At 57.8% G+C, this 26,797-nt stretch overlaps 1 protein-coding gene across 2 annotated transcripts in view; it reads left to right on the top strand.

Moving 5' to 3' along the window:
- The window catches only part of CACNA1C (calcium voltage-gated channel subunit alpha1 C), a 420,733-nt gene that overhangs the window by 279,581 nt on the left and 114,355 nt on the right, over window positions 1-26,797 (top strand). For both annotated transcript variants that reach the window (XM_024733016.1, XM_024733015.1), the window contains exons 7-8: window positions 2,571-2,674; window positions 9,527-9,699. In XM_024733016.1, coding sequence (XP_024588784.1) covers window positions 2,571-2,674; window positions 9,527-9,699 — 277 coding nt within the window. The remainder of the gene's footprint in view (window positions 1-2,570; window positions 2,675-9,526; window positions 9,700-26,797) is intronic.

Genomic DNA, 26,797 nt, shown 5'->3' with positions numbered 1-26,797 from the left:
CAGAGGCCCCTCTGGCTGCTCATGGGCCACAGGGCAGGGGGCCTAGGACCCCCAGGAGCTCATTCACCTCTCGTCTGTCCTCCACCCACCACCCTGCACCTGCAGCCCCCCACGTGGACCCTCGGAGAGACCAGCCCACAGTCTCGGAGGAGACCAAAGAGTTGGACAAGGACAGGTGGAGGCCATGCGTCCCCTGGACGTGACCCTGGCTCTTCATGGGGTGTCCGCAGGTCCTGAGGTTATCTAGGGGTCACGAGGTTCCATGAGGCTGGCTGTGGGGTGGGTATCTGGGGGTCAGGAGGTCTGTAGCTCCATCCATTGGAGGTCCTAGTGCTGCTGGACGCCTCACCCTGTGGCCCAGAGGAAAGGACACTCAAACTAAATAGGGGCCCAGGAAGCCTCCGAGGCTCATGGGTTCCTTGAGTCATCAGAGATGTGTGGCCTGGAGGACTGCACTTTCCATGAGCTTAAATGTTCACAAAATGTAGGGCACGAGGGGGCTTTCCTGGTGGCACAGTGGTTGAGGGTCTGCCTGCCGATGCAGGGGACACGGGTTCGTGCCCCGGTCTGGGAGGATCCCACATGCCACGGAGCGGCTAGGCCCGTGAGCCATGGCCGCTGAGCCTGCGCGTCCGGAGCCTGTGCTCCACAACGGGAAAGGCCACAACAGTGAGAGGCCCGCATACCACAAAAAAAAAAAAAAAAATGTAGGGCACGAGGAACCAGCCAGAGGAGATCTCCCCCAAGGAGGCTGCGGAGGCACCAGCACTCCTTCCCCATCCCCGTCTGCCCAGCTCTGGGGGCAGTTTCGCAAGGGTGGCCCTTGGCACTGGGAGCGAGCCCGTCTCTGGATGGCCCTGTGTGGGTTCCTCGGCAGCCTTGGATCAGGAAGGAGGCTCCCAGCTCCTGCGACGGGGCGACCTCTGACTCCGCGGATCTCGGTGCCCTGCCTTCCTCTCGCCATCGTGCTGGGTGCTTCACGCTGCCGGCACTGTCCCAACACTTGCCAGTTCCTGGAACCCCTTCCTGGGGCAGGACCACGTGGCCTCCAGGCGGCCTTACTGCCCCTGCCCTATACTCCCCCTCAGTGGCACCCCCGGGCAGCCTGATCTGGCCTCACCGGCCTCTGCAGCCTCTCCTGGAGGCCCGTGGCTGTGCACACGCACCCCTGCAGCCGAATTCGCCACCCGACGTCCACTGACCTGTCCCCCTACAGCAAGGGCCTCCCGTGGGTAGCGGGGCCTGCACAGAGGGGGCCCGTCTGTCCACCTGGCTGGCCTCATCGAGCACCTGCCTTATATGAGGCCCTGTTCTGGGCACTTGGGGGCACAGGCTACACCCAACGCCCGTCCTCATGCCACTTGCACCCCAGCACGGAGGACAAACGATGCATAGTAGTGAGGAGATTATACACTTGGAAAGTGTATGTGCTGCGTGGAAAACAGAGTGGCCGCGTGGCAGCGAGGACGTCCACAGAGTTGCGTTACATTGGATTGAATTGTGACCTGGGAAAGTCGCGTGTTGGGAACCTTTTCCTTACGTGACTCAAACTGGCGACCCCGAGGGCGGGACAGAGCTGTGCTCTCTGCCCCGTGGTCACGCTGGGGAGCTGCCTCCAATGAGACCCCCAACCCCGGGTAAACGAGAGCAGATTTGGAAAGGACACGCAGGGGCAGCACCGAAAACCGATCAGTGCTTCTCAGGGCACACGAGCCGCCCCGTGGACCTGGGTACAGGGAATCACAGCCTCTGTCGTGCCGTTGCCTCGGAGGCTGGGGGCCGTGGACCAGCGGTCCTCAAACCCTGGCTTGCATCAGACGCACCGCAGGGCTGGTGAGAACGTGCTCGCCGGGCGCCCCCAGTGTGGACGGAGGGCCCAGAGTGTGCAGTTCCAAACTCGTTCCCAGGTCCCCCGGTGAGGCCAGCGACACCACCTTGAGAACCACGGGTGTAGGTCATGCGGGGAGCCTGTGCACTGAGGAATTTGGAAACTCGGGGGCGTCGACCTCCCACGGGGATCCACGGTCCCCTGAGTTGCAGGCGCAGGAGCTGTCCCGAGTCCAGCCTGAACAACCGTCCTCCCCCGCCCGAGTCCTGTGGTGCCGATAAGGCAGCACGGTCCCCCCTAAACTCCAGGCGCAGGGGTCACCCCCTGAGGAAGGCGCCTCCCCACGTGTGCCCGAAGGCTCCAGCCCCCAGCTAGTCCCTGAGAGCTGAGGCCAGGGTGGCGGGCGCAGGGGCCACATAAACACAACTGAGCGAAAACCATCTCGTAGGAAGAACCACGTTAGAGGTGACCCAGCTTCTTAGACAACTGAACAGATAACATCGGAGGAAAATTCTGTTCCAGAAAATGAAAGGTCAGAGAGGGCCAGGCGAGATTCCCCCGAGGCAGAGCCTGCCAAGGCCCTTCTTGCTTAGGTCAGGGTCACGGGGTGTTTGGGTCAAGAGGGTGCCCGGTGACAGTGACCTCCCATGCCAGCCTCTACTCACATCCTCCCTGCCTCCCTGCCCACTTGCTTTGACTCACTCCTGCTTCTCTCTTTCCTAACTATCCTTCATCTTTCCAGATGCAGGACGCTATGGGCTACGAGTTACCCTGGGTGTATTTTGTCAGTCTGGTCATCTTTGGATCCTTTTTCGTTCTAAATCTGGTTCTTGGTGTGTTGAGCGGGTAAGCTGACCATTTCTGTGTCCTCTTTATGACGCAGCTGAGCAAGGCCCCAGGTCCCGCTATATCCGTCACCAGGCCCAGGAGAAACAAAACGTCTCCATTCAGCCAGGATGCTGGCCGTTGGCTGGGCGGGCCATTTGGCCTCTGATGACCTAGAGGCCCCGGTCCCGGTGCTGCCTGGTTGGCGTCGGGCCCGGGGTGGGCAGGGCCGTGCTCGGCTGCTCTGGGAGCTGTACTAACTGTGATTCCGTTCTTCCAGGTCAATGATGCCGTGGGAAGGGACTGGCCCTGGATCTATTTTGTTACACTAATCATCATAGGGTCATTTTTTGTACTTAACTTGGTTCTCGGTGTCCTTAGCGGGTAAGCAGGACCAAAGAAAAAGGTCTTGATTTTTCCATTTATTTCACTTACTCTTTCTGCTTTTCCTGGCTTTATTCTTTTTCTGACTCTGATGAACCTGGGACGTGGGGCCACCCCAGGAGCCTTGAAGTGAATGTCCTTGGCCTGGCTGGGCAGAGATCAGAGGCACAAGGCCAAGCCCACTGGTTTGGGCTGCAGTGAGAGGTACCCAGGCCCACCTGTCTCCTGCCACCTGTGCACCCCTGGCTGTCCAGGAGGGCAGGATGCTTCTTCAGGAACCCCAGAGCAGTTGAGCCCCTTGGGTGGGAAGGGCTGGGCAGAGGAACTGGAGGAAGATTCGTGGGCCGTGGGCTTCTGGCCCGCGTGGCAGCCTCGCAGATGGGTACCTGCCCTATCTCTCCAGCCACAGTTCCAGGGCAGGCTGGAGGTGAAGACGCAGGTCCCCTTTACCCAGTGTTGACTGGGCCGGGGTACCAGGAGTTTGAGCTAAAATGCAAGTAAACGAAACAGACTGAAAGGCTCATTCCCTTTGGCGCTCATCAGACTGGGCCGTCCATCTCTGTATCTCTTCTCTGAAAGGAAGGGCGCTCAGCTGTTTGAAGCCATCGATCACTGGAGCACAGAGGAGATAGAATCCACTTTCCTTTAACTTTGTCTGCTTGGCTCCAAGTGCAAGGCCCGCCTAATTTCAGCCTTTGCTCAGATGAAGTTAAAACGTGGCCGAGGCAGCCCGTGGCTGGGGCCCGAGGAGCCCTGGGCGGCCACCTCTGCACCTCGGGCCCACTGGACGCCTCTTCGGCCCACTCTCTTCTTCCCGAGCCCTCACCAGCCATGCAAGGCCATCGCCTGAAGGCTCCCAGGGACACTTTCTGCCTTCGCCACGTGGGGAGGGGCAGCTGCTTCGTAGCCTTTCTTCCGTCTCTGTGGACGTGATGTTGGGGAGAGTCGGGCGAGGGAGGAAGATTTCCCACCCCCGCCTGCCGCAGCCCAAGGCCTCGCAGGAGCGTCGGGGTCAGTCCTGGAAGTGGCGGAGGGACAGAGTCCACCTCTGTCCTCGCCCCTCCCCGCGGGGGTGCTGTCGGGGGCTACGTCACCCTGGGCCTTTGCCGCGAGCGGCTGCACAGGGACTGGCACCTTCCGTCAGGGTGACAGTGACACGCAGGCCGGCAGACGCCCCGGTCAGCTGCCTGGAGGGTGAAAGGGTTTCCATTTTTGTGTCCGACACAAGAAAATGCCCTGTTTATAAGGAGTCGTCAGGAAGAGCGTTGAAAAGTCAACCTCGTCACCCACTCAAGGCAGAAATTTGAAGCTCCAGGCAGAAGGTTTTTAAGTGTTACTCACCCATCTGACAAAACGGAGATAATAAGCCCGACTCCTCGGTCGCTGGGACGGTAGAGTGGGGTGCCTTCCGTCGAGTCCTCAGCACACAGCAGTGCTGTCCTCACTGGGATCGCTGGTTACTCGAAGGCTATCAGAGCTGAGATTACTGAACAGGGTCGTCGCAGGTTAGACCTGCTCCACGCTCTGCTTCCAGACACGAGGGGAGGGAGCCTGAGACGCCGTGTGGCTTGTACGGGGTCCCCTCACTGGTCACTGTCAGCACGAGACACAGCCCAGCACCGTCTTCCTGCCACTGCCCTGCAAACGAACGTTGAACAAGCTGGACCTGTAACACGCCAAGGCTCTGAACCTTGAAAAAAGTGGTTCCCCGTTCTCCCTGCAGAGACAAGGAGCGAGTCTGAGCAGTGAAGCCCCCCCAGGGGTCTGAGGTGGAGGCTGAGGCCTCGACCACGAAACCCCCCTCGAGCAGAGGCTCTGCCTGGTCATCCTCGGCTCCCCCAGCGGGTCCAGGTGGGGTTGGATGGCGGCAGCGCTGGGGGCGGGCAGAGTGATCCTGAAGGGCCGGTCTTGGTTCAAGTGACAGCAGGTGTGTGGAGCCAGCGGATTCCAGAAACCCCATCTAGTCAGGGCCCGTGAGCCCAGCCCTTGCTCGGGGTCCCCGGGCCCCTCCTCACACCCGCTCCTACCCCGTTCCTCCCCACGTTGCTGGGGAACATCTCCCAAGGCTCTGCCCCCCGGGCGCCCTCTGCCCAGCGTAAGCAGCTCCCCTTCCCGGCCTGTCCAGAGGGCTGGCCACGTGGTGAGAAGGCCCAGAGCCAGGCTGCCGTCGGCTGAACACGCGTGGCGCTCGCCGTGTCTCGAGAAGTCCGGACAGCAGTGTGGTCGTTACCCTGGAGCACAGCCGTACGCCTACTCACCCGGCGGCCGGCCTTCCAGAAGCATTCGGAAACCTCTCAGCGCTCACGGAAGGCCCGTCTCAGGGTGGTGTCAACGGTCAGCAGCTCGACGGCAGGCCCCAGGCTTGGCGCCTTCGGTGGTTGCGCTCCTTTGCCGCCCACGACAGCCCCGCGCGCTGGGGCCATGCCGGTGTCACCTGCACAGAGGAGAAGAGTGAAGGTGACGTGCGGGAACTACCCCAGTTCTCACCGGTGTGGCCTGGAGGATCCGAGGTTCAACCCCCGCAATGTGGACCCACGGCCTCTGTCCCCATCCCCCAGGCTCCACCGTCCCCAAGCCCATCAGCCTGGTTAATCCCGTGTCCTCAGATGACAGCCAAGACCTGGGAGGAGACGGGCGGGAGCCACAGTAAGGACAGGGAGACCAGCCCAGGGGTCCCAGAGGAAGCTGGGGAGCCCCAGCCCCGAAGGCTGCGGACAGGTCCTGAGCTGGGGGCCAGCGGCCCTGCAGACATAACAGCCCTCGAGGGAGAACAGAGCTCCCCCAGCAGCACTGCAGTCTTGGAGCATTTGGAGCTGGGGGCCGACACCCTGCGTCCACCAGTTAAGGGTATTATCATCGTTTCAGAGCCCGGCACGGGAACTGCCCTCATGAACTACACCCTGCTGTCACCGAGGAAGGGCTCAGGTGTGCTTGGGGTCGTCTGCTCAGGAAAGCAGGGAGAGCGACACTCTGCAAAGCCTCCATTTTAAAGGCGGAATTCAGAGATTTGGGTCATCAGAGGGACGGCCGTCCTTTGTCTGGAAACCCATTCCTGCTGAGCCTGGAGGCGTCCGTGTAAATGTGCATCTCGTGGATTTTTTCCAAACGCTTCCACGGTCATCATCTCTTGATCCTCACGTGTCATAGTAATGATATTAGTCAGATAAGAACCAGATTATATGACCTTCCCCTCCAGAGATCTCAGCCTCTAGCCATGAGAATTACAGCGACGGCAGCCACAAGATTCTGGAAGCTGCACTAGAAGGAGCCATCGGGTGAAAGTCCCTGGACCCTGGACTCTGGTTACTTTTTGGTTTTAAGTGGTTGCAAACACAGAAGACGTGTGTCTTCAGGTGACAAGGGGCCCGGGACCTCTTAGAGGGTGGGCGCCCAGCTCTTGTCCCCCAGGGGAGATGGGGCAGAGGGCCTGAGGATGGGCATTTTACAACCTGAAAGCATCCCTGACCACGGGCCACAGTTGAGACGCTCCATCCAGGTCCTGAGGAAGCAGAGTTGCCCAGGCACACTGCCTCGTGGCTGGAGCAGGGGGGACGCGCGTGATTCCTGGAAGGCTTGCTCCAGGGAGTGCCCACCAGCCCTGGATTCGGGAACACTGGCCTCTGCCCTCAGGGGATGTGGGGTTAAGTTCCTGCGAGGCTCTGGACACGACACTGCCGTCAGTACACAAGCATCTGTGTGAAGTCGCCTCGTTCAAGGCACCGTGCTGATCCGTTCGCACCGAGCTCTCAACCCACAGCCCGTAACTCAGGCCTGGATTCCACTTGTCGGACACACGGACTTGCCCCGTGAGGCACCTCCCAGTCCTCGTGCCCTTAGGGTCACAGACTGCACGGCGGCTCCGTGCTCCGGGGCCGTTTTAATCAGAAAAATCACCAACGGAAAAGCCCAAAATGCGGAAATGGGCTGTGAAAAGACTCTTATTCACAGTATGAGCTGCACCACCAAGGAGGCGAGCGGCCCCTCGTCCAACCTCAGCCGGGAACGTGACCCCAGGTCCCGCCTTTCTGCGCGTCCGCGGCGACCGCGCAGCTCGCAGGGTGGATGGCGTGACGAGGAAGGCCTAGCGGGAAGGCGGGTCTGCAGACGCGGAGTCCGTGGGTGACGAGGACCAGCCACACCGGTCACCGCGGGGCCTGGAGCCCGGCCGCTGCGCCGACGGACCCTTCGCGCGGCCACCCACTGCGAGCTGTCCACGTGCGCGCCCGGCCCGGGCTCTCCACTGCGTTTGTCCTGTCGGCCGTTGCGCGCACAGGACGTGCTCCCGCCTTCGCGCAGACCCGCCACGACTGACGGGGCAGCCGGCTCCAGCCCCTGGGCCCAGGCCGCGTGGAACGTCCAGCGAAGAGAGCGGGGCGCTGCCGCCCTGCACGTCCCTGATGCGTGGAGCCCGGAGACGGAGCCCCTCGCCTCCTCCTGGCCTGGGCCAGGCTGTAACCCCACACTCCACGGGATCCTGGCTCTGCTGCCTCTCGAAGCCCCTCGCACCCCAGGAAACCTCATCTCCTCTTCTCCCGGATGTCTGTCTTGGTTCCCAGAGGTCGTGGGTTGCGGGTGGCGAGCCTTCGTTCCGCGGAGCAGATGCTGTGACACACGGCTGGGTCAGCTTTCCCGGCTCTGGTCTGATCCCAGCTCCAGGAGAAGCACGGCCTCTTAGCTCCTCAGTCACCCTTCCACCCGAACTCGCTGCACGAGGCATGGAGCTCTCAAGTGTGTGGAGGCGGAAGGGCAGTTGGGGGGCACCTGAAGCTGCAGTCTGGGGGCTGCAGGGGGGCCCCGCTCCACGAAGTGACTCTCCGGGTGGCGAACCACAGCCCCGGGAGGAGTGGTGGGTGCGGAGAGCTGGGGACTCTCTCCGGGCCCATCCGCCATGGAGGCGAGGCCTCCATCCACACCGGCGGCTGCCAGTGCTGCCCCTTTGCCCCGGGAAGGAAGGGACGGTGCCGCCAGCCGCCAGGAAGCCCAGGAAAGAGCAAGTTCGGTCCGATTCAAACTGGAGTCAATCGAAGTGAAGAAGAACGTTCCATCCCAACCAGAGCGTCGTCAAAGCAGCAAAGAGAACTCGTAGCTCGGGAGCCACGGCTCCTGGTGAAAACGTCCCCCAGACCCCTCCCGGCCCGACCCTCACCATAAAGCGTCGCGGCTGAGGTCTGTGCTCCTGCCGCGGCTGCACTGAATGCAGGTCCTGGACGGTGGGCGCAGGGGCTCCGGGGTTGAGCCTTCCTGCCCCGTGGCTTGTCGGTGTGTCCTTCCCTCCAGGGGGCCCTTCCATGGAGTGTCTGTCTCGTGCAAGGAATCCCTTTCAGGTGGACTCTGCGGCCTCCCACCCTGAATTAGGCCTCAAATGCTGAGGGAAGGAGGAGTCACGTCTCTAGGAAGAAACCAAGAATGCCCCCCAACACGCACACACACACACACACACACACACACAAACACACACACACACCAGGAGCCCCATTTCCCAGAGACTGGAGGTCAGAGGCAGTCTGCTCCTATCTGTTTCGGAAGAAAAGGCACAGACTTGCTTTGAGAGTGAGAAGCAGCCTCCCTGACTCCGCTCTTGGCTGCCAGGTCCCTCCTGGCTCAGAAAGTGAATTCAAGGTCAGAGAGAAAATAAGGACAGAATCATAGAAAATAGGAAAGAAACAGACACTCTCCAAAATTGTTCAATAAGCTCTTCTTCCAGCAAATCCCGGCTTAATTTTAGTTTCTACTCATCATTGCTTTAGACTGAACACCTCATTTAACTTTTATATCATCTTGATTTTATGTATTTTTCTGTTCTGATTAGATTTCCTTTTTAACCCGAAGGGCACCCCCCAGGACATTTTCCTGTGTCTGGAATCCTCTTCTGTCTCCCTCCATGTGGGAAAGGACATTCTCTAGATTAGAAAACCCTCCAGGCTTGCTGAACGGGGCAGAACGAACCCTAGAAATGAGAGGTGGGGGGTGAGGAGGTGAGGTCTCCTGGGCCTGACATCAGTGGTGTCCTGGTAAACATTAACGACTGGCTCTTTGCAGGGAAAAGCCCTGGTTTGTAACATTTGACGATTTCAGCGGTGTACGTATCCCCACCGTGGCTGATTTTGAGCCACCGAGGAGGCATCAGGGCTGGCAGAGCCAGTGCAGGGACTGGGCTTCAGCGCGACCCTAGGTCCTTGTCTCCCGGGGCTATGGCGGGGGTCCCGCCCGGTTACTGCTCGGAAGGCCTTTCCAGGTCACTGGAGAACGTTTGTCATGAAGAGGCAGAGCTTGCCATCGTGGCCCAGGAGGAAGGGCAGTGGACATGGTCCACCCCACAGTCGTGTCCCGAGTCAGGCAGCGCCCCGCCCCAGTGACTCCACCCTCTTTCGCGAGAGCAGATCAGACCCGGGGCAGGGGGAGCGGTCTGTGCAGTGCAGGTGTGGCCCTTGGCTTCCAAAGCGAAGCAATTAATGCTTTGTTCTTCTTGTCCCTCCGCCCTCTCGCCAGAGAGTTTTCCAAAGAGAGGGAGAAGGCCAAGGCCCGGGGCGACTTCCAGAAGCTGCGGGAGAAGCAGCAGCTGGAAGAGGACCTGAAGGGCTACCTGGACTGGATCACGCAGGCGGAGGACATCGACCCCGAGAACGAGGACGAGGGCTTGGACGAGGAGAAACCCCGAAACAGTGAGCGGCCTCCCCGTCTGGGGCTGGGGTCTGGGCGAGGCGGGGGGCTTCCCCCCGTCCTGACGGTGCGGCCCCTGTAGCCACACCGGTCTGGTGGGTGGCCGTCCTTCTCTGCTCTCAGAAATCAGTGCCACGTGTGGAGCAAAGCCCGCTATAGTCATCCTAGAGCCTCTGGTCCCGGGACGGGGGAAACTGCTCAGTCGGGCTCTTGGTTTTAAATCCGACATCCTCCTCCCAGCTCCGGCTCCCTGGGCCGGGGCAGGAGTCCTGCTCCAGGCTTATTCAGACGGGACCATCTCCCCCACAACCACCGGAAAGCAGGCCCCCCCGCTCCCCTTCCAAGGACCACTGTGCTTTCTCGGGGGAAAAGAGCCCAAGGTTCTCTCGAGGAGGCTAGATTCAAAGATCTGGGAAGGTGCTAAATGGGAGGTTGGGGAAACTGGTAGAATAGCTTTAGGTTTTAGAAACTGACCCCAACCCCTCTGTTCTCCTCCTGCGGGCCCCCCTCCTTGGGTTGCGCACATTTGAATCGGGACGTTTCTGACCAAGGAACCAAGCAGGTTAAATAGCCGAGATGCTTGCTGAGCGGGGTCAGTCAGATAAGCGGGGGAAGCTAGAAAGGCTCCCAGGCCCAGAGAGAGGAGAGAGACCCACTGAGGCTCCGGGGGCTGACGGGGAAGCAGGGTGTCCATCGCTGTGTCCTGACAGAGGCCAGGAGGGCGCAGGACGCGTGTGGGCACGTGTATCCCGACGCACGTGCGGACACAGTGGCCTCGTGCGTGGGCGTAGATTCTGCCGGTTGTGTTCATGCCCCCTGGCCAGGTTCTGCGTGTCCCTGCTTGTTGATACCTGAACTCTTAAGTGGGAATTTAGGAGGGGGAGCAGGTGGAGAGAGAAGGAAGACGACTTGGATGAGAGCAGGCCCGCCTCCATCGTTTCAGAGACGGATTGAATGCAGCCTTCCACGACTTGCTTTCCGATAACTCTGCTCAAGGAATGAACACAAAATTAAAACACACACGCAGCCAGGGACTGGTAACAAGGAGGCCTTCGCGCTCTGCTAAGGCGTTTTCGCAAGTTGGACGCCAAGGCCTTAGGTGGATTAAAACAGTGAGCAGCGATGCTGCTGAGAATCTTCCCGGAAAGACGCCGGCAGCGTCCATTCCGCTGCTGACGGATCGTGGATGGGGGATGGTCCACGGCACCCAGCCGTGTGTGAATAGTGAGCTAGCCTGGGAGCCTCGTCGACACCTGCTGCGAAGCACAGGAGCGGGTTGTGGGCTCCGGTCTGCACCCTGGTCACGGTGGAGCCCAGCTCACCACGGATGGTAGAAGCGTGTCTCTTACATGTTCGTAGAAACTTGTGTGTCCACTGCCCGCGCGGCACTCGGTGGCCCTCCACAGAGACACAGTTATCCTGCTCTCTTCTGAGGGCAGGTGTGCTGCTTCCCCGTCCTGCCCTGATGGAGAATTCTTTGCTGCTGGAGCGGATCGAGTGGACGAGGCCCATCTGCCCCCTCTTTCTGCCCGAGCTCTGGGAAGAGCACAGTGTACCGCCCGCCCCGGTGGACAGAGTCTCTGCTAGCGTTCTCATGAGCCCTTATGAGGATGAAGTCAGCCTGAAGCCTGGCGTCCCTCCCCCGCGCTCGTCCCTGGTGGCTGGAGGAGCCTGGGGTCTGCTTCTCATCCTCAGCCTTGGCCTCAGAGGACGGAACGGAGCCTGCCGCCTTCCGTCGTGGAAATGGTGGTGGGCCGGTTCTAGGAGGAGGGGGCCAGGGACTGGGCATCTAAGAAAACAAGACAGGATAAAATAGAGGCACGTGAGGAACTGAATGAGAGATGCTTGGGTATGGAGCCAGGAGGCCTGTCCAGAGCCTGGGGCGGCAGGGAAGTCCGGTCAAGAGCAGGGTGGGGCTTCCCTGGTGGCGCAGTGGTTGAGAGTCCGCCTGCCGATGCAGGGGACGCAGGTTCGTGCCCCGGTCTGGGAAGATCCCACATGCCGCGGAGCGGCTGGGCCCGTGAGCCGTGGCCACTGGGCCTGCGTGTCCAGAGCCTGTGCTCCGCAACGGGAGAGGCCACAACAGTGAGAGGCCCGCGTACCGCAAAAATAAACAAACCAAAAAAAGAAGAGCAGAGTGGACGAGACGGGCTCGTTAAGGGACTGGCCGCTTAATAGATCCACAGAAAAGGTAGGCCCGCGGCTCAGAAACTATATTCTGATCTTCAGAACTTTGTAGTTTGCCCTTTGAAACAAATACAAGGGAAGAAATGCCGCTACTAATGGTATGCGTTTCTATCAAAGTAGTGTCTTTGCCTTTGAAATTGCTAAAAGATTACAATACAGTGTATTTGCCAGTTGTCTTCAGCTCAAAAATTAAGTCGTCTTTTGAGAAAAGAGGGAAAAGGGTATTATCACTCTTGACCAATGGCTCTGGACACTCGTGCTTGTGCCCCAGGCAGGAGCCCCATCGGCACTTAGGAAATGCCAGCTGTCGGGCGCTGGTGACACAGGGTGGCTCCAGTGCGGACACAGTTCAGTGACACGTCATTACGTGGTAGCTGAGCTCACCCACGGGGAGCCCAGTTATTCATTTATCGAGGAAGAGCTACAGATACCACTGTGGCCGTAGAAAGAACAGGGCTCGGGAAGGCAGCAGAGAGAGGGCATCGTTTGAGGTGTTTCTCTAAGTAATTAGAGTCAATGAGTTGGCCGGTAAATTATATAAAAAATACGTTAAAGTACACTCAGTTCATTCATCCTTCCACCCACCCATCCGTCCATCAAGCAATTAAAGGTCTGCTCTGTGTCTGGCACTGTTTCTGGCCCTGAGGATATAGCGCTGCACAAAGTCCTCAAAAATCCCTGCCCCCGTGGAACGGGAATTTCTTCCCTTCTTTCTTTCTCCTCCTCAAGACCAAAGAATGCGTGGATTAAGTATCCGTGCATATGGGACTCTCTCTCGTGTCGTTAAGACCATTTCAGTGCAGCCCCAGTCCTGGGAACCTGGGAAAGACAGACCGTGGAACCAAAGCACTTGAGTTATAAGCAGGTTAAGTATTTATCCAGCGTATTCAGTTCTGTTCGCAGGAGCCCCTCCGCAATCAGCGTTCGCCAGCAGAGCCGCGTGGCCACCGCCGCCCTGCGGCGCCTGGGGTTGCATGTTATTGACGCACGGAGATTTGAGGGCCTCCGAGAGCAGTAGGTTGCCCACGGAGGGTCCTGTGGGGCTCGAGAGCAGTGATCTGAACATCACTGGTCTACACGGTATACGTGTCAAGGGCACGTACATCATTATTTGAGCTTTTTCTTTTCCTCTACAATTTAATCAGTACAGTCAGTTTTCCTTGGACTTCCTCGTGGTCATGGCTGCCACATGCCTGGAGTCCTGAGACAGCGTCCCACCAGCACCCGGTCAGACGGCGTGAGAAAGACACTAGCAACGGCTTTTTTCCCAACTCGCTTCTTACTTTGGACCCAAAGTTATCATGTTGGAGGCCGTCCTAACCCCACACCCTGCGGGAGAGCAGACACCTCTGCTGCCCCGCGCATCACCTTTAGCTCGTCCTAATCAAGCCCTAAAACGTCAGTGCTGGAAACCGCCGCAGAGATCAGGTGGGGAACAGCTCGCCTGGGCTGGTGATGAGGGCCGTCGGGGCTCAGAGGCAGCGCAGAGACGAGTGCCTGGGGGCCCTGCAGTGAAGCTGTTTCATGGGTTCTTCTGGGCTGCTGGGAATAACTCCCCTGGGCGGATCCCAGACACCCATGTTGTATTCAGACCCTCACTCGGGAATCGGGTCAGAACAGGACCCCGGCGGGGGTGGTATCTCCACAGACAGCCCGTCCGCCGTGGAGCAGTCTGGCTGTTCTGCTGTCAGGCCCATGACTTTGTAGACACCAGTGTCCCAGCCTGGGTGCAGTGGAGGGGCCCCCGAGGGCCACATCGCGCATACGGTGAGAAGCAGGTGTCCCTTCCCAGCCTAGGCAAGCCGTCCTACGCTTCTTAAAGCAAAACCAGCTCTGGGGGAGCTTGCCAGCCGGCTGTGGAGACCACAGCCATCTTCCTTGGATGGTGGAGTAGCTTCTGGAAGGAAGGAGGGTGTGAAAGCCACACAGTAAAAGGGAAAGCTGGCAGCCAGTGGAGCAAGGGCGAGACCTTCTCATTCGTGTGCTCTCCTCGAGGGCGTCGTTCTTCCACCGCTGGTGTGGAGCTGCTCTTTGGATCCCGAGGTTGGACAGTGGGCAAGGGTCGGCGTGTGCAGGCTCTCCTGGGCTAGAGCGCCGAGGCGGACAGGGCACAGGACAGGGACAGTCTCGTTGCGTCCTCCCCGGGATTATCTCCCGTGGGCACTGACGCCCCCTTTGTAGACGGGGAGCTGGGCTCAGAGAAGGTAACGTGTCGTATCCCGCAGTACGCTGCCCCCGCCCTCGGGGATGTGGGCCTGAGTCCAGCACTGCCCGGACCCCTCCTCAGCCCCGCCCTTGGTGGTGCAGGGACCCTCCTGCCTCTCCGGCCAGAAGCGGCTGGAAGAGGTCCCTCTAACCCCTTCGTCGTAGCATCTGTAACACCCTCGGTCTAACGCACAGAGCGCGGTGGACAGAGGGAAGGAGGGCTGGGCGGGGGGTGGAAAATCTGATCTTAAACATTACCCTAAAGGGCCCTGAGTGTGATTTCAAAAGCAGGGAGAGATGAGCTTTATGATTGTAAGGACTGTGTGTGGAGCGTGAGAGGGAGTCATGGCAACATCTTGTTCAGGCAGAAGAAGGTTCGCTGAGGTCAGAAGCCGCCCGCCTGGAGTGGTCTAAGGGCAGCTGTGCTTGGAAAGGGGGCACATCAGTGGCACCACCCGTCGGAGTTTCCTTCGGTTCGGGACTCCTTGAACTTGGTCAGAGGAGGGTGTTGGTCAGCCAGGAGGCTGCAGGGAGGGGTGCTCCAGGGCAGCGACCAGCCCCTGTCCTGCCCTGGCATGTGCACCTGGAGGAATGTGATGTAACCACCTTCAGTGCCGCGGGGTCATGTGGCCGCAGGGTCACCTCGGCGGAACCTCTGACGGTCCCAGGATCCTGGCACGATGGCCGGGGGGGGCGGTCTCCAACCAGCAACAGCCTCACCATGGGGGCTCATGTCACCTCCCTGAGGCCACCAAACCCACTGGCAAATGGATCCGCCCACTCAGCCCGCCCAGGTAGCCACCCAGTAGAGCGCTGCTGTGATTTTCTTGTAAAGCTTTGCAAACAGATGGACACACCTGGGGGCTGAAGGTAGCTCCGTGGAGGCGCTGAGGGGTGAATCGGCCTGCATCTCCCTCCGAGCCACCCCCTGATGACCGGGGCTCAGCCCGAGAGAAAAGCCCCTGTTGCATCAAGACACGGTTTCTGTCAGAGGCTGTCCGTGGAGGAGAGGGTGACAGCTCCCACCTCTGTCGCCTGCTGACGTGGGGAGTAGAGGGGGATGAGCCAGGGCTGGGGCGCGGCCGTGCCAGTCAGGTGGGCTAAGTGCTGTAGTAAGAAAGTCTCAGCCGCTTGGTAAGGTGAAGGGTGCTTCCTGCTCCTGGTTCCATGTGGGTCGAGTTGGCAGGAGGGAAGTTCACCTCCCCCCGGCCTCAGAGGTTCTGCGGATCCCCTGCGTCTGGGCAGGAGAGGAGGGAGGCAGAGGGCGCTTGGAGGGCCCTGGGGAGGATGTAAAAGCCAGGCCTGGGAGAGTGGGCATCGCCTGCCACTGGCCAGAACAGTTTACAGCCCCCATAGCTTCCGGGGTGGGGGGCGGGGGGAATGGACACAGTCTAGGTGACCGGGGGCAGCCGGGGGAGGGGGCGTGGTGGACACGCAGCCACGTCTCTGCTGCCCACAGATTGGTAGCGGCTCTCGAGGCCAAAGGGATGAGAAAGCAGCTGTAGATGTAAAGTGCAGAACAAGTAAGGGGGGGAGGGGAGGGGGAAGGACTTCAGTCTCGGGTTTTGGGGTGAAACCGAAGGTCAATCCGGAAGCGGGGCTGAGACTGGTCCCAAACGGCCTCAGGTGTGGACTTTCTCCTGTGGGTTCAGCAGAGCCACCAAAGGGATCTGAGCAGGGGGACAAGTTCACTGTGGGAAGGTCACCCAGCTCCTTTTGTGAACAGTTGGCTGGGGCTCGGGGGGCTGGAAGCAGGGGGACCCAGGGGTTCCAGGGGCTGACACAGCCTGAAGTGGGAGTCACGGCGGGAAAGATGGCCCTCCGCTGATGGCCGGCGTCCACAAGGAAGGGACCGGGGCCGGCAGGGCCCAGGCGTCTTGGGGATGCACAGCTCGGGCTGTTCTTGACCTAGGGATGCAGCACAGCCCGCCCCCAAGGGACCCCCGGGAGCTGGTTTGTCGCGTCTGCTTGGCTGTGGGAGCCCTTTGCCCCGTGCTGTCTCTATCCATGACTACCCTGAAAGGTGCCCTGGGTAGAATCCCAGTGGCTTCCCCTCATCTGAGTAGCGGTACTCAGTACTACTGAGTAGTAGTAATAAGAGTTGAGTAGCAGCCCCAAACACAGGGCTGTGAGGGCTCCGTCCTTCTGGGTCACTTCATCAGACAGACGTGCCCAGGCCTCTGTGGCAGCTGCAGTGCTGCAGGAGAGCTGTGTGCTTCCGCGGGACAGGAAAGACCCCATCGTCTTAAGCAGCGATCGTACCTGCCGTAACCCCGGGCTGGTGGCACCTTGTGTTTGGGCCTCGTGGTTCGAGGGGCAGGGCTGGGGCGGGAGCAGCAGAGCCCTGCCCTCGGGGAGCTGCCCCGAGGAGGGTGGTCCCGCAGTGGGTGGATGGACTCTCACACAGGAGGCGAGTGACGGAGTGAGGCTGGGCAGAGGCAGTGGGGAGAAAGACAGCTGGCGGCGGGGGCCACGTTAGGTGTTGCTTCTGCCCTCATGGGGCTGCTGTGACACATCTCCACAGACAGGGACTTAGACAACAGACATTGGCTTCCACGGCTCTGGAGGCCGGACGTCCGTGATCGGGGCCCAGCATGGCCACGTTCTTGGGAGGCCCTCTGCCCGGCTCACGGATGGTCCGCTTCCTCCACGGACGCCTGCCTAGTGCTCTGGCCTCTTCTTCTAAGGCACGAATCCCACTCAGAAGGGCTCCACCCTCATACCCTAATCGCCTCCCTAAGGCCCCACCTCCAAATACCATCACACTGGGATTAGGGTTTCAACTCATGCATTTAGGGGGACACACACGTTCAGTCCATCGCAATGATCTTTCTGTACCCCTGTGCGAGACCCCGGATTCCTGCTGTAGCCAAGTGCGTGGCTCCATCGGGATCAGAAACCACAGAATCCGGCCGCCGCGGGGAAACGCGTGGTCCCCTGTGAGTGTGGGGACATGGGGGTGGGCACTGGCTGTCATGGGTCTGCTTCCTGCAAGCCTGGCTCATTTCTGAAGACAGACAAGGGTAGGTTTTCCTCTTGTTCACCGTGCTTACAGATCCACTTCCTCTAAACAGACATGTAGGTTTCAACACTGTCTCAGGACAGATCACACAACGCGCTCAGAGGTAGCCCAGCCGGAACCAGGCAGGCCCTCCCAGAGCACGGCAAGCAGTTTTGCTCGTGTCCAGACCCCCCGACTTTAAGCCTGTACTTGGACTTCACCGCAAAGACCGTAGACTTCCCTCCTCCTGCCCCTGGTCTGGATCCACACCGGGTTGACGGTCAGCACACCCCTCCTCAAAGGAGAGGATAAGCAAGAAAACTGTGTTTGCCCTTAAGACCCTGTTCTCAGCATGCGGTCCCCGAGTGGACAGTGTCCTGTAGAGGTCATCAGGGCATCAGTAGAATGTCCTGTTCCCAGTGACATCCAGGTAGTAGGCTAGGACGAGAAAGAAAGCCGTTTACTCAGCTTCATGAAAATATACATTTTTTGCAATTTAGACTTAATTCATATGAGTTCATCAGACTGTCCACATTTACCCCCTGCAAAGAGGTCTGCAGGGGAAACTCACTAGACAGAGCTGTGAGAAAGGTTTATCCTCTCCAAAAATATACATTTGAATTTCGATAAGGTTTTTCAGTGTTAGGCTTTTTTTTTTACAAAAAAGTAAGGATATTAAGATATTTTTAAATGTCTGGACAGAGGAGCTTTTGATGGTTCCTAAATACATGTTCTAAAAATGACTTGCCAAGCACAATGCTGGTTTTGACTAACAGACCCTAAGTCCTGTTCAGAGGGCTTCAGAATACGTCTGATGCAGGCACACGAGCCCTCCGAGACTAGAGGTCAAGAGAAAACAAAAATACAGGCCACAAGCTATTAAAGAACCATTACAGCTGCCCTGGGACTTGTCTGTGCCTCTGCTCCTGGGGTGAGATAATAGATCTGTTTTCAACAACTTGCTGATAGGTGAAAAGCCCTAATTAAATGCTTGACAGGTTGGCCTTAAGGTGAAAAGCCTTTGTTTACCTTCCCAATTCCAAGCTTCAAATCAGCTGGCCCAACCCTTACATCTCATTTCAGTGACTCATGAGATAGGATAATGGTATCCGGTATCAGGCTAGACACCATGCTAACAAAATTCTCTGAAAATAGCACATGTACCCACACCAGGCACGTACACTCACACACGGGCCGGAAGAAATTGAGGACCCCTTTCCTGACAGGAACGTTCAGAAGTAGAGTCTCATTGTGTTTACTAATACTTGTTCCAGCCAGTGGGTCCAGCTAGGACAAGAAGCTTGGTGTGATGTCTGCTATGTGCGGTAGAGACAGAGGAAAAGATCGGTGCTACCACCTGGGGGGGGTGAGCATCTTCTTGGTGCGAAAAGTACGGCCGGCGGTAGGGGGTCCCAGCCCCCTTGCCCGCGGCTCCTTCCGCGACGATGCGATGACTGGGAAGCTGAAGCTGGTTGGTCGCTGACCGTCAGGCAAAGCATCCTATGTTCTCACCAAGAAGGCCCCAAGCTTCAGGAAGACTTGTGGAGCTTCTTTTTGAGCCTCTTAGGTGGTGTAAAATCATTTCCGTGAATTTTAATTTCCATAATCCCTTAATGGACGGATTCTATCAATTCGTTAAGTCGCCCCTTGATCAGAAGAGTTGCGAGCACAGCAGTAGGAGGTGAAAGGCCCTCATCCTTCTCTCCTACCTGGAGGCCAGGGTTTCCGGTCTGCGCAGTCGTGCTGTGTTTTTGTAGACCGAGTAGGGGCCTGAGAACGACAGGGCACCTGACTTCCAGGCCCCGCCCAGTAGCCGATGGGCAGCGTGCCTCTCTCGGTTTCCCTGTTTGTAAAAGGAGGGGTCGGATCAGACAGCCGCACAGACACCTTCCAGCTCTGGGTTTTGAGTCTCTAGTTGGAAGTTGACACACATTAGCTTCTGCTCTGGGTGTCCTGCGGGATCCCCTGAACACTGGAAGCGAGCTACTCCTTCTGAAGACCCTCCGGCGCCCGGTCCACCCTGCCCTCCCGCCTGGAGAGCCCACCTCCGCCATCTGCCTGAGGACCCGCCCTGCTCCCAGCCCTCCTCGGGCACCCCTCCCCTCCTTCCCTCCCGCGCTCACGCCCCTCCTTTTTGCTCCCACAATTCCTATCCCACACCTGTGTCACGGCGCTGATGTGCGTGACCTAGTGTACCTATTTATCCATCTTACCCCTTCTGGGCTGGGTTGTGCACCTGGGAAGGGAGGAAGCTTTGCATCCCCATCACTGTCCGGAGTCTGGCACATAGGCCGTTCGTGCATATTGGTTGGAAAAGGGTGGAAATTAATGGAGAAAAGTGGGGTCCTGGCCTGGAAGTCTTTGAAGTTCCGCCATTGGGAATGGTAGATGACCTGGACCTGCCTTGTGACTGTGTCAGGCTAAAACCAGACAGGACCAGACCTGGTCCCGCAGAGGCTACATAATGAATCAGACGCACAAATTAATTTTTCATCTTCCGTTTCTTGGCTGTCAACGCTGCTCTCTGACTTCTGGGAGAAAATGGTGTTTTCTATTCCTCGGCCTTCACGTACTCACCTCTCCTCCCGGTTCTTCTTCAAATACATCCAGAGACTTGCCGGAAGTATCCTTATTTTATTTTTCTCTCAGCGAGGTCAACTAGCCAGCTTCGCACGGCAGTCGGGAAAAGGTTAAGAGAGGACCCAGAATAACTTCCCAGCTGCTTCTGTAGGACCGGAAAGCTGAATACATGTAAGGCTTGAAAAGGTCAACTCCCTTCCAAGGGACAGGGGTTTGATTTCATCCGTTCTGTGGTCTTTGGCGTAAGGCTCACTTCATTCACTGGCAGAGATGGAGATTCATGGGCTAAATGTTATCACCAGCTGAGACTTAATGAGATCTCAACTGTAGCTCCTGGATGGAGTGGAAAGCAGCCATTTTGGTAATAAATAGAGAACAGCATCTAATTTGTAAATTCCTCTTTCTGTTGCTAAGTTTAATCAGATCAGTGCGACTGAAGGGAATTGTTGATGACCAACAGTTGTTTTCCATGCCTTAATCTGGCCAGGAAGCATTACTCCTAATGGAAGTGGTGTGCTTCTCTGACAGTGGCAGGGGATGACATTTGTCATTAGACTAAGCCAATTGTTGCATATTAAAAAACATGTTTAGCCCCAGATCTATTTAAAACCAAACTGGAACTGAGGCCACATATCACTCTGCTACTAGTGTCACTGGTTCAGAGAAGAAAAATTCTTTCCAGATGAGCTACAGACCTCTGTAGCAGTGCCAGCCCCAAAGGGTCCACGGCCCATGAGATTTCGTCTTGACCAAGCAGAAGCATCCAGTGTAGGGCTCGGTGGACCACCGTGGTGACCAGGTGTGGTCCCAGCCTCTCTGGCATGGCAGAGAGCAGGTGGAGAGGACAGAACACAGGCTCCGGCGGGTCCTGGCTTCAGTTTAGGGTTAAAAAGGAGAATTGAAGGGGCACAAAAGGGGGGCTTAGTGCAGCTCTCTTTTGTCCAGTCATGCTCAGCCTCTCTGGCATGGCAGAGAGCAGGTGGAGAGGACAGAACACAGGCTCCGGCGGGTCCTGGCTTCAGTTTAGGGTTAAAAAGGAGAATTGAAGGGGCACAAAAGGGGCTCTTTTGTCCAGTCATGCTTAAATCTTTTTAAATCTTTTTTTCATGAGTAATCACAGTTTTTACAAATTGTCTTCTCACAAGCTGTTAAGCATTTCCAGGGCCGGGACCCTGTCAGGGTAGGTGACTGTTAGCACACGGTAGGGACATCATGAATATTCATGAAGCACTGACGACCTTGGAGGTGATGCCCCAAAGGGAACGTGGTCACTGCAGCCCACCCTGGGGAGCGGCGGAGAACACATGCGTCATCACCAGTCAGTGCTCAGACTGCAAGTGACCTTTTAGATGCAAACACGTGGTCCTGAGGTCCTCCTCTTGGACCCGCGTTTTGCTTTTTCATCACCAGTAAATCCATCCAGCGTCTGGGCCTTGCGCACGCAGAGAATTATTAGTGATGAGCACCTCCTGTGACCTGTATTACCTTTAATCCTCACTTAACCCTCCAAGGTCGGTATTAAGGTCTCGGTTTTTTAGATGAGGAAGATGGGGTTCAGATGATTTCCCCAAGACAAGCCAGCCAGTAGGAGGCTTAGCCTGGTCCCACACCGAAGCCTGTCTGGCTGTGAAGACCACCCACTTCCTCTTTTGCCAGGCAGCCCCTATGGCCCGAAACACCTGGTGACAGGAAGGGGGTGGAGGGATGGGGGACCTGGTTCATGGGCTCAGCTCTCCTACTCAGAGCTCCGTGACCTCGCACAAGCCCTTCCTTCCCTGGGCCTTAGTTCCCTAAGGAAATGTGAAAGCGGTGCTGACGTGACCCCGGCTTTCTATAGATCCTGAGCCCCGGCTGGCCCTGCCTTTCTTCGAGCGCTGTGCTCCGGCATCATGGGGGCTGGGCCAGGGAGCGTGTCCTCGTTTTGCAGACTCTGGTCCTCTCCCTCTCCGCCGAGCAGCCGGCAGCCGAAGGGGAAAGTGCCCACCGTCTGAGGACTTCGCCCGGCCTCTCCCCGCCCCTGGCAGCTGATCTCTCCGCGCCGGTCTCTGCTTTTCTTTCCCAGAGCCAGCATCCTGAAAAATGTCATCTTTGCCTTGAAGGCATCCAGGGGTAGAATCTCAGCGCTGGAAGGCATCCCAGGGGCTCTCCCTGCTCACACCCTCATCCTGTCCCCCACCCCGCCCGTCTCCTGTCCCCTCCCACACCCGGCCAGCCCAGCAGCCCCTCTGTCCTCACCCTGCTGACCTCCCATCTGCCGGGGGCTCAGTCTCCCGCAGTATCGTGGGAAGAAGAAATAGGTTGCATCTCCTTTCTGCTTCCCAGATCAGGCAAATGCCCCATCTACACGCCTCCTTTGCGAACCATCAGTAAAGGGTTTCTCCGGCAATGCGATCAGCAGAAGTAGTAGAGCTGCCTGAATCTGCCCAAGTCCCCCGCCAGCCCCCTGCCCCTCCTCACTTCACGGACCACACACACCCCTTCTCGCATGATAAGCCTGTTCCGCGTCCCGCCCTGCCCCCACCCCCTGCTGCCCCGTGACACCGTTTGAAAACCAGAACTTCTGTGTCCTTTCCTCCCCTCTGGGTTTCCTGGGCCACTGAGCCCACAGCGCGAGCCTCATAGGAGCCAGGACCCTGAGGGGAGCGGTGTCGGGGCAGCAAGGCCCAGGCGACCCAGGTTGGCCCCCCTTGAAGTCATTTCTGACGTGGGCATCCCATGTCCTGCCAGCGCCTCCGGGCCTCTGGCTGTGGAGACAGTGGTCCCTGGTCCCTGGGTTTCAAACCATCTCTCTCTTCTAAAGAACAGTCAGCCTCTCCAGCAAGCCCAGGTCTCCTGAGAAACTCTGGAAGAGTTCTAAGATTAAGACTTAGATAACGCCTTTGATGGGGTTCAGGCCTCAGAAGGTGGATCTGGAGGGCAGGGCGGCTCAGCGGAAGGAGCGGAGGCATCGTCCCGTGTGAGCCCGTCCGCTGGCCTCACTTGTGTGCTGTGGGGCAGGGTCCCCTCTGGCCCTCGTGGGTCACCCGGCCGCGGACCTTCCCGAGTCAGCAGTGGAGAAGGAGGGCCTCGAGCAGGGCCGGATCCGGGCGGCAGTGAGTGGACGAGGCGAGTGGGAATCTCCTGGCCCCTGAAGGCAACCAGGCCGTCGTGGGGACGTTTCCAACGCGCGGGCAGACTCTTCACCCTCCACCCCTTTGGTCCTCGTAGACCCAACCTGCTGAGCAGGCAGAAAAGACTTCCTGTGTTTGGAGATGGAGACCAGGTCCCCTCACCCCGCTCTGGGGATGACCTCTCCCTGTCAATGGGTTCGTCCTGTTCACCTTGCCTGCACCCAGAGGTGTGTGGGTCAGGTCCTGACAGCAAGCAGAGGCTTGAGAACTGGGCAATTTAAGGAGAGGCTCATAAAAATGCAGGCGCCAAGGGTGACACCCCCAAACGGACCTTGACGGCGCCGTCCTGCTGGTGCCTCCCACGGGCCCTTTGCAAAGGTCAGCCTCCCGGGCACCGGGTGAAGGAGCGGCTGAAGGACAGACCCCAAAGCCACCCAGCACATCGGAGCAGCCCTGAAGCCCCACGAAGACGCCAAGTGTTTACTGTAATTCCACAGCCAGTACCACTAGGACCTGGAAAGGAGTCCAGAGAGTTCTAATGTGAAGTCTCTGGCCTCGAGAAAGCTATAATTGTGTCAGGGAGACACATGTGAAATACACGTGAAATGAGAGCAAACTAGAAGAAAAACAAATGGAAATTTGTTGGTAATATTAGCAAGTATTTATGGCACTTTCCGTTTTACAGGTACTTTACAAATATTACTTCATTTAGCCCTTCTCAGAAGCCCTTGACATAAATAGCACCGTTGTCTTTTGTTTTGCAGATGAGGAAACCTGGGCTCAGGAGGGTTAAATAACTCACCCAGACATACCGGCTGGGAGGGCTGGGACTAGGTCTTGCACCCAGGTTGTTACCGAAAATTCTCACAGACCCCAGAGTTCTGGGGGGCTCAGAGAGGGGACTCGGGGGCAGCAGGTCCTGGAGGGCGCCCTACTGGAATGGGGGAAATGTGAACGGTTCAGGCGGGGGCAGCACCCACACCCTCCAAAAGGCTCGCGGGCCACGGGAAGGCAGCCATAGGTGACACCCGCCAGCGACACAGTCCTACTCCAGCAAAATGTCATTTACAAAAGTAGCGGCCGTCTGGGTCTGGCCCGAGGGCCGCAGCTCCCCGACCCCCGGGATAGGTGAAAGGGAGATGGACGGGGCCTCGTAGGAAAGCCCAGAGGCTGGGATGAAGGTGGCCGTGAGGTGGGCAGCCCCACCTGGGCTGGAGTTCTGCAGCAATCATGGGCACAGGGATGTGGGGGGATAGCGTGTGCATCGGCGAGGGCCGCCGTAACCAAGTACCACGGACCAGGCAGCGTGAACAGCAGACATTCATTTTCTCACGGCTCTGGAGGCTGGAAGCCTGAGATCGAGGTGTCGGCAGGGCTGGTTCCTTCTGAGGCCCTGAGGGGAGATGGCTCTGGACGCCTGTCCTTGGCGTGTAGACGGCCTCTTCCCCACCCCCACGGGTGTATCCCCATCTCCCCGCCGTGCATGCCTGTGTCCAGATTTCTTCTTCTGATAAGGGCACCAATCATAAGGGATCAGGGCCCACCCTTGTGATGGCGTTTTAATTCAATCACCTCTTTAAAGACCCGCCAGCTCCAAACACAGCCACACTCTGGGGTTCCAGGGGTCAGGATTTCAACCTGTGAATTTTGAGGGGACACATGTGGCCCTAACAGACAGGATGGAGCCCGATTACGGGGGTTTGGGATTCCAGGTTGGAGTCAGCAAGGCAGGAAATGAGGACTCCTTTCGCTTGTTAACCATAACTTGGATTAGTACTTTCGGAAAAAGAACACTAATCAGACCACTTGTATGCAAAAAAGATGATAAAACGGGTGTCTGGCCAAGTAAGTGGCAAAGTCAGTTCTCTAGCTCCATCTGTGAGTTCGTAGGAGGCTGGCGACTAGATCCTGCCATCGGGCCCGCCCAGGATTGGCAGTTGGGCCGGCCCTGGAGAAATGCAAGTTCAGGTTGGCTGAGAAACGCCCTCAGTTCCTCCGGCCCCTGACACCCCCGGGATGCCTGGCCCTGCGCCCCCAGGCCTCTTCCACCAAGAGCCGCCTGGAGGATTCCTCCACCCGACGGTGAGGCTCCCAGCTCAGGTCTGGGCACTGCTCTCAGCCAGTCCCAGGAGAGGCCGGCCGCTCCTACTGCCCCAGCCCACAGACAAAGGCAGGCTGGCATGGTGACGGAAGGCTCCAGACTCCAGACTCGCAGGCCTGCCCACGTCCGCCCACGTCCGCCCCTCGATCTCTCACCTGGAGCTTCGCCCTGAGGCCGTCTAGGCAGTCCCGTTGCACAGGAAGGTCTGAGGCAGAGGGTAGGGCGGTAGCTGGTGATACAGGGGGTCCCCAGATGTAACGAGTCAACCCACAGGGGGCTCGCGAGCCCCAGTGCTCCAGAGGACACCAGTCTCCACGACCGCTTGGGTCCCGTGAACTCCCAGCACGGTTCGTGTAGTTTCCAGTCTGAGGTCATCCTGTGGTGGAAGTGGCTTATTACAACCAACCCGCCCAGGACCCACGTGACTGCTCTCTAGCAGACCTGGGACGTCATCAGTTCCTGGGAGATGAGAACTGGGCACCTCCCTCGAGATGCAGAAACGTGGTCCTACTAAGCGCCGTTCGAGCAAATTGCCCCCAGGAGTGGAAGTTTGGAGAGAGAATCCGTTCTTGGCGAGATGGGGTCCGTACGGCTCACTGATGTTCCTAAAAATGTAATTATGTTTCCACCACCTGCAGTGGTAGCTGTTAATTACTCTTTCATGAGAATCTCGTTTTCTTTCGGAATCTGCTCAGCAGAAGCCGAGGGACAGGACAGCCCAGAGACCCAACATTTGACCCACAGTCCCTGGTAACGGTGAGGTTAGAAAGTCAGGAAACCAGCCTCCCCTCAGCATCCTTCCTGAGTCCACTCAACAGCACATTTCATTCCTCAGAGGCCTTTCTTTACAGGAAAGGTGCGCCCTGGCCCCTGGATTCTCTGCCATCTTTCTGCCTCAGTTTCCAACCCACCGGTCATCTGAGTGGCCAGTGGGAGACTCAGGCTTGCCGCCTCCCCAAGAATAGGGCCCAGCATTAGCAATCCCAGCCTCGGCCGGCCTGGACTCTCAGTTTCCAAGATGAACCCAAGGCGATCTCTAGGGTAACAAGTCCCTAAACGAGTCAGCTGTGGCCTCTGTCTAACCCCTTAGAAATAGAAACACAGACCATCTTCACCCCATCAGGTGCTTGTGGGATAAGCTATCACAAAGTAACAGGAACTAATATGTGGATATAAACTGTGATTTAAAGCAAGGAACCTTTAAATCCACACCTTGACCCCAAAGAGCAGCTCCCCAGAGACTCCTGCCCACCATCAAGGGCATGATTGGAGGCTCTTCCGACCACGTTCCACGTGGGCGGCTGCCGCCTGTGCCCGCGTGACTCGCCAGGCCTGGTCAAGTTCAGTTATAGAGGGAAAGGCCGTGTTTTTATCAAGCTCTTTCTAGTATTTTTAAAGTGATCACATAGCTATTTCTGAAGTCAAACAAGATGGGACAGTATCGATGCCAAAGCCAGAAGCTGGATGAGCTTTTGTGTAGCAGGTCAGTGACCTGGGCCCCCGCCGGCCAGGACTGTCCCCTCAGGCGTCTGTGTGGACAGACAGACTTGGAGGCTGGCAGCCCGTTACCCCGCCCACTGCCAAATCAAAGACCCCTCACGATGAGACACTCACCTGAGTGACCCTTGTCATTCTAAACTGACACGTGTCTTTCTAGAAGGGAAATTTGCTAAGTCATCCATTTCAACGCTTTAGCTCTCAGCTCTGTTTTCGTGTAGGAATTTTGAGAAGTGAACAAATGATGCTACTGGTTGTAAAGTTTCTATTTATTCCAAACTTTGTGTTGGTTGTTTTTGGTTTTGGGTTTTTTTGGTGTGCGAAGCATTGTTTTAAACGAGTTTATTTTTTTATTAAAGTATAGTTGCTTTACAATATCATATTAGTTTCAGGTGTCCAATATAGAGATTCAATATTTG

This window comes from Neophocaena asiaeorientalis, unplaced genomic scaffold (genome assembly GCF_003031525.2).
Source record: "Neophocaena asiaeorientalis asiaeorientalis breed wild unplaced genomic scaffold, Neophocaena_asiaeorientalis_V1.1 scaffold150, whole genome shotgun sequence".
Classification (NCBI taxonomy): Eukaryota; Metazoa; Chordata; class Mammalia; order Artiodactyla; family Phocoenidae; genus Neophocaena; species Neophocaena asiaeorientalis.
Note: the sequence above shows the minus strand (reverse complement) of the source record. Positions and strands in the feature narration are given on the sequence as shown.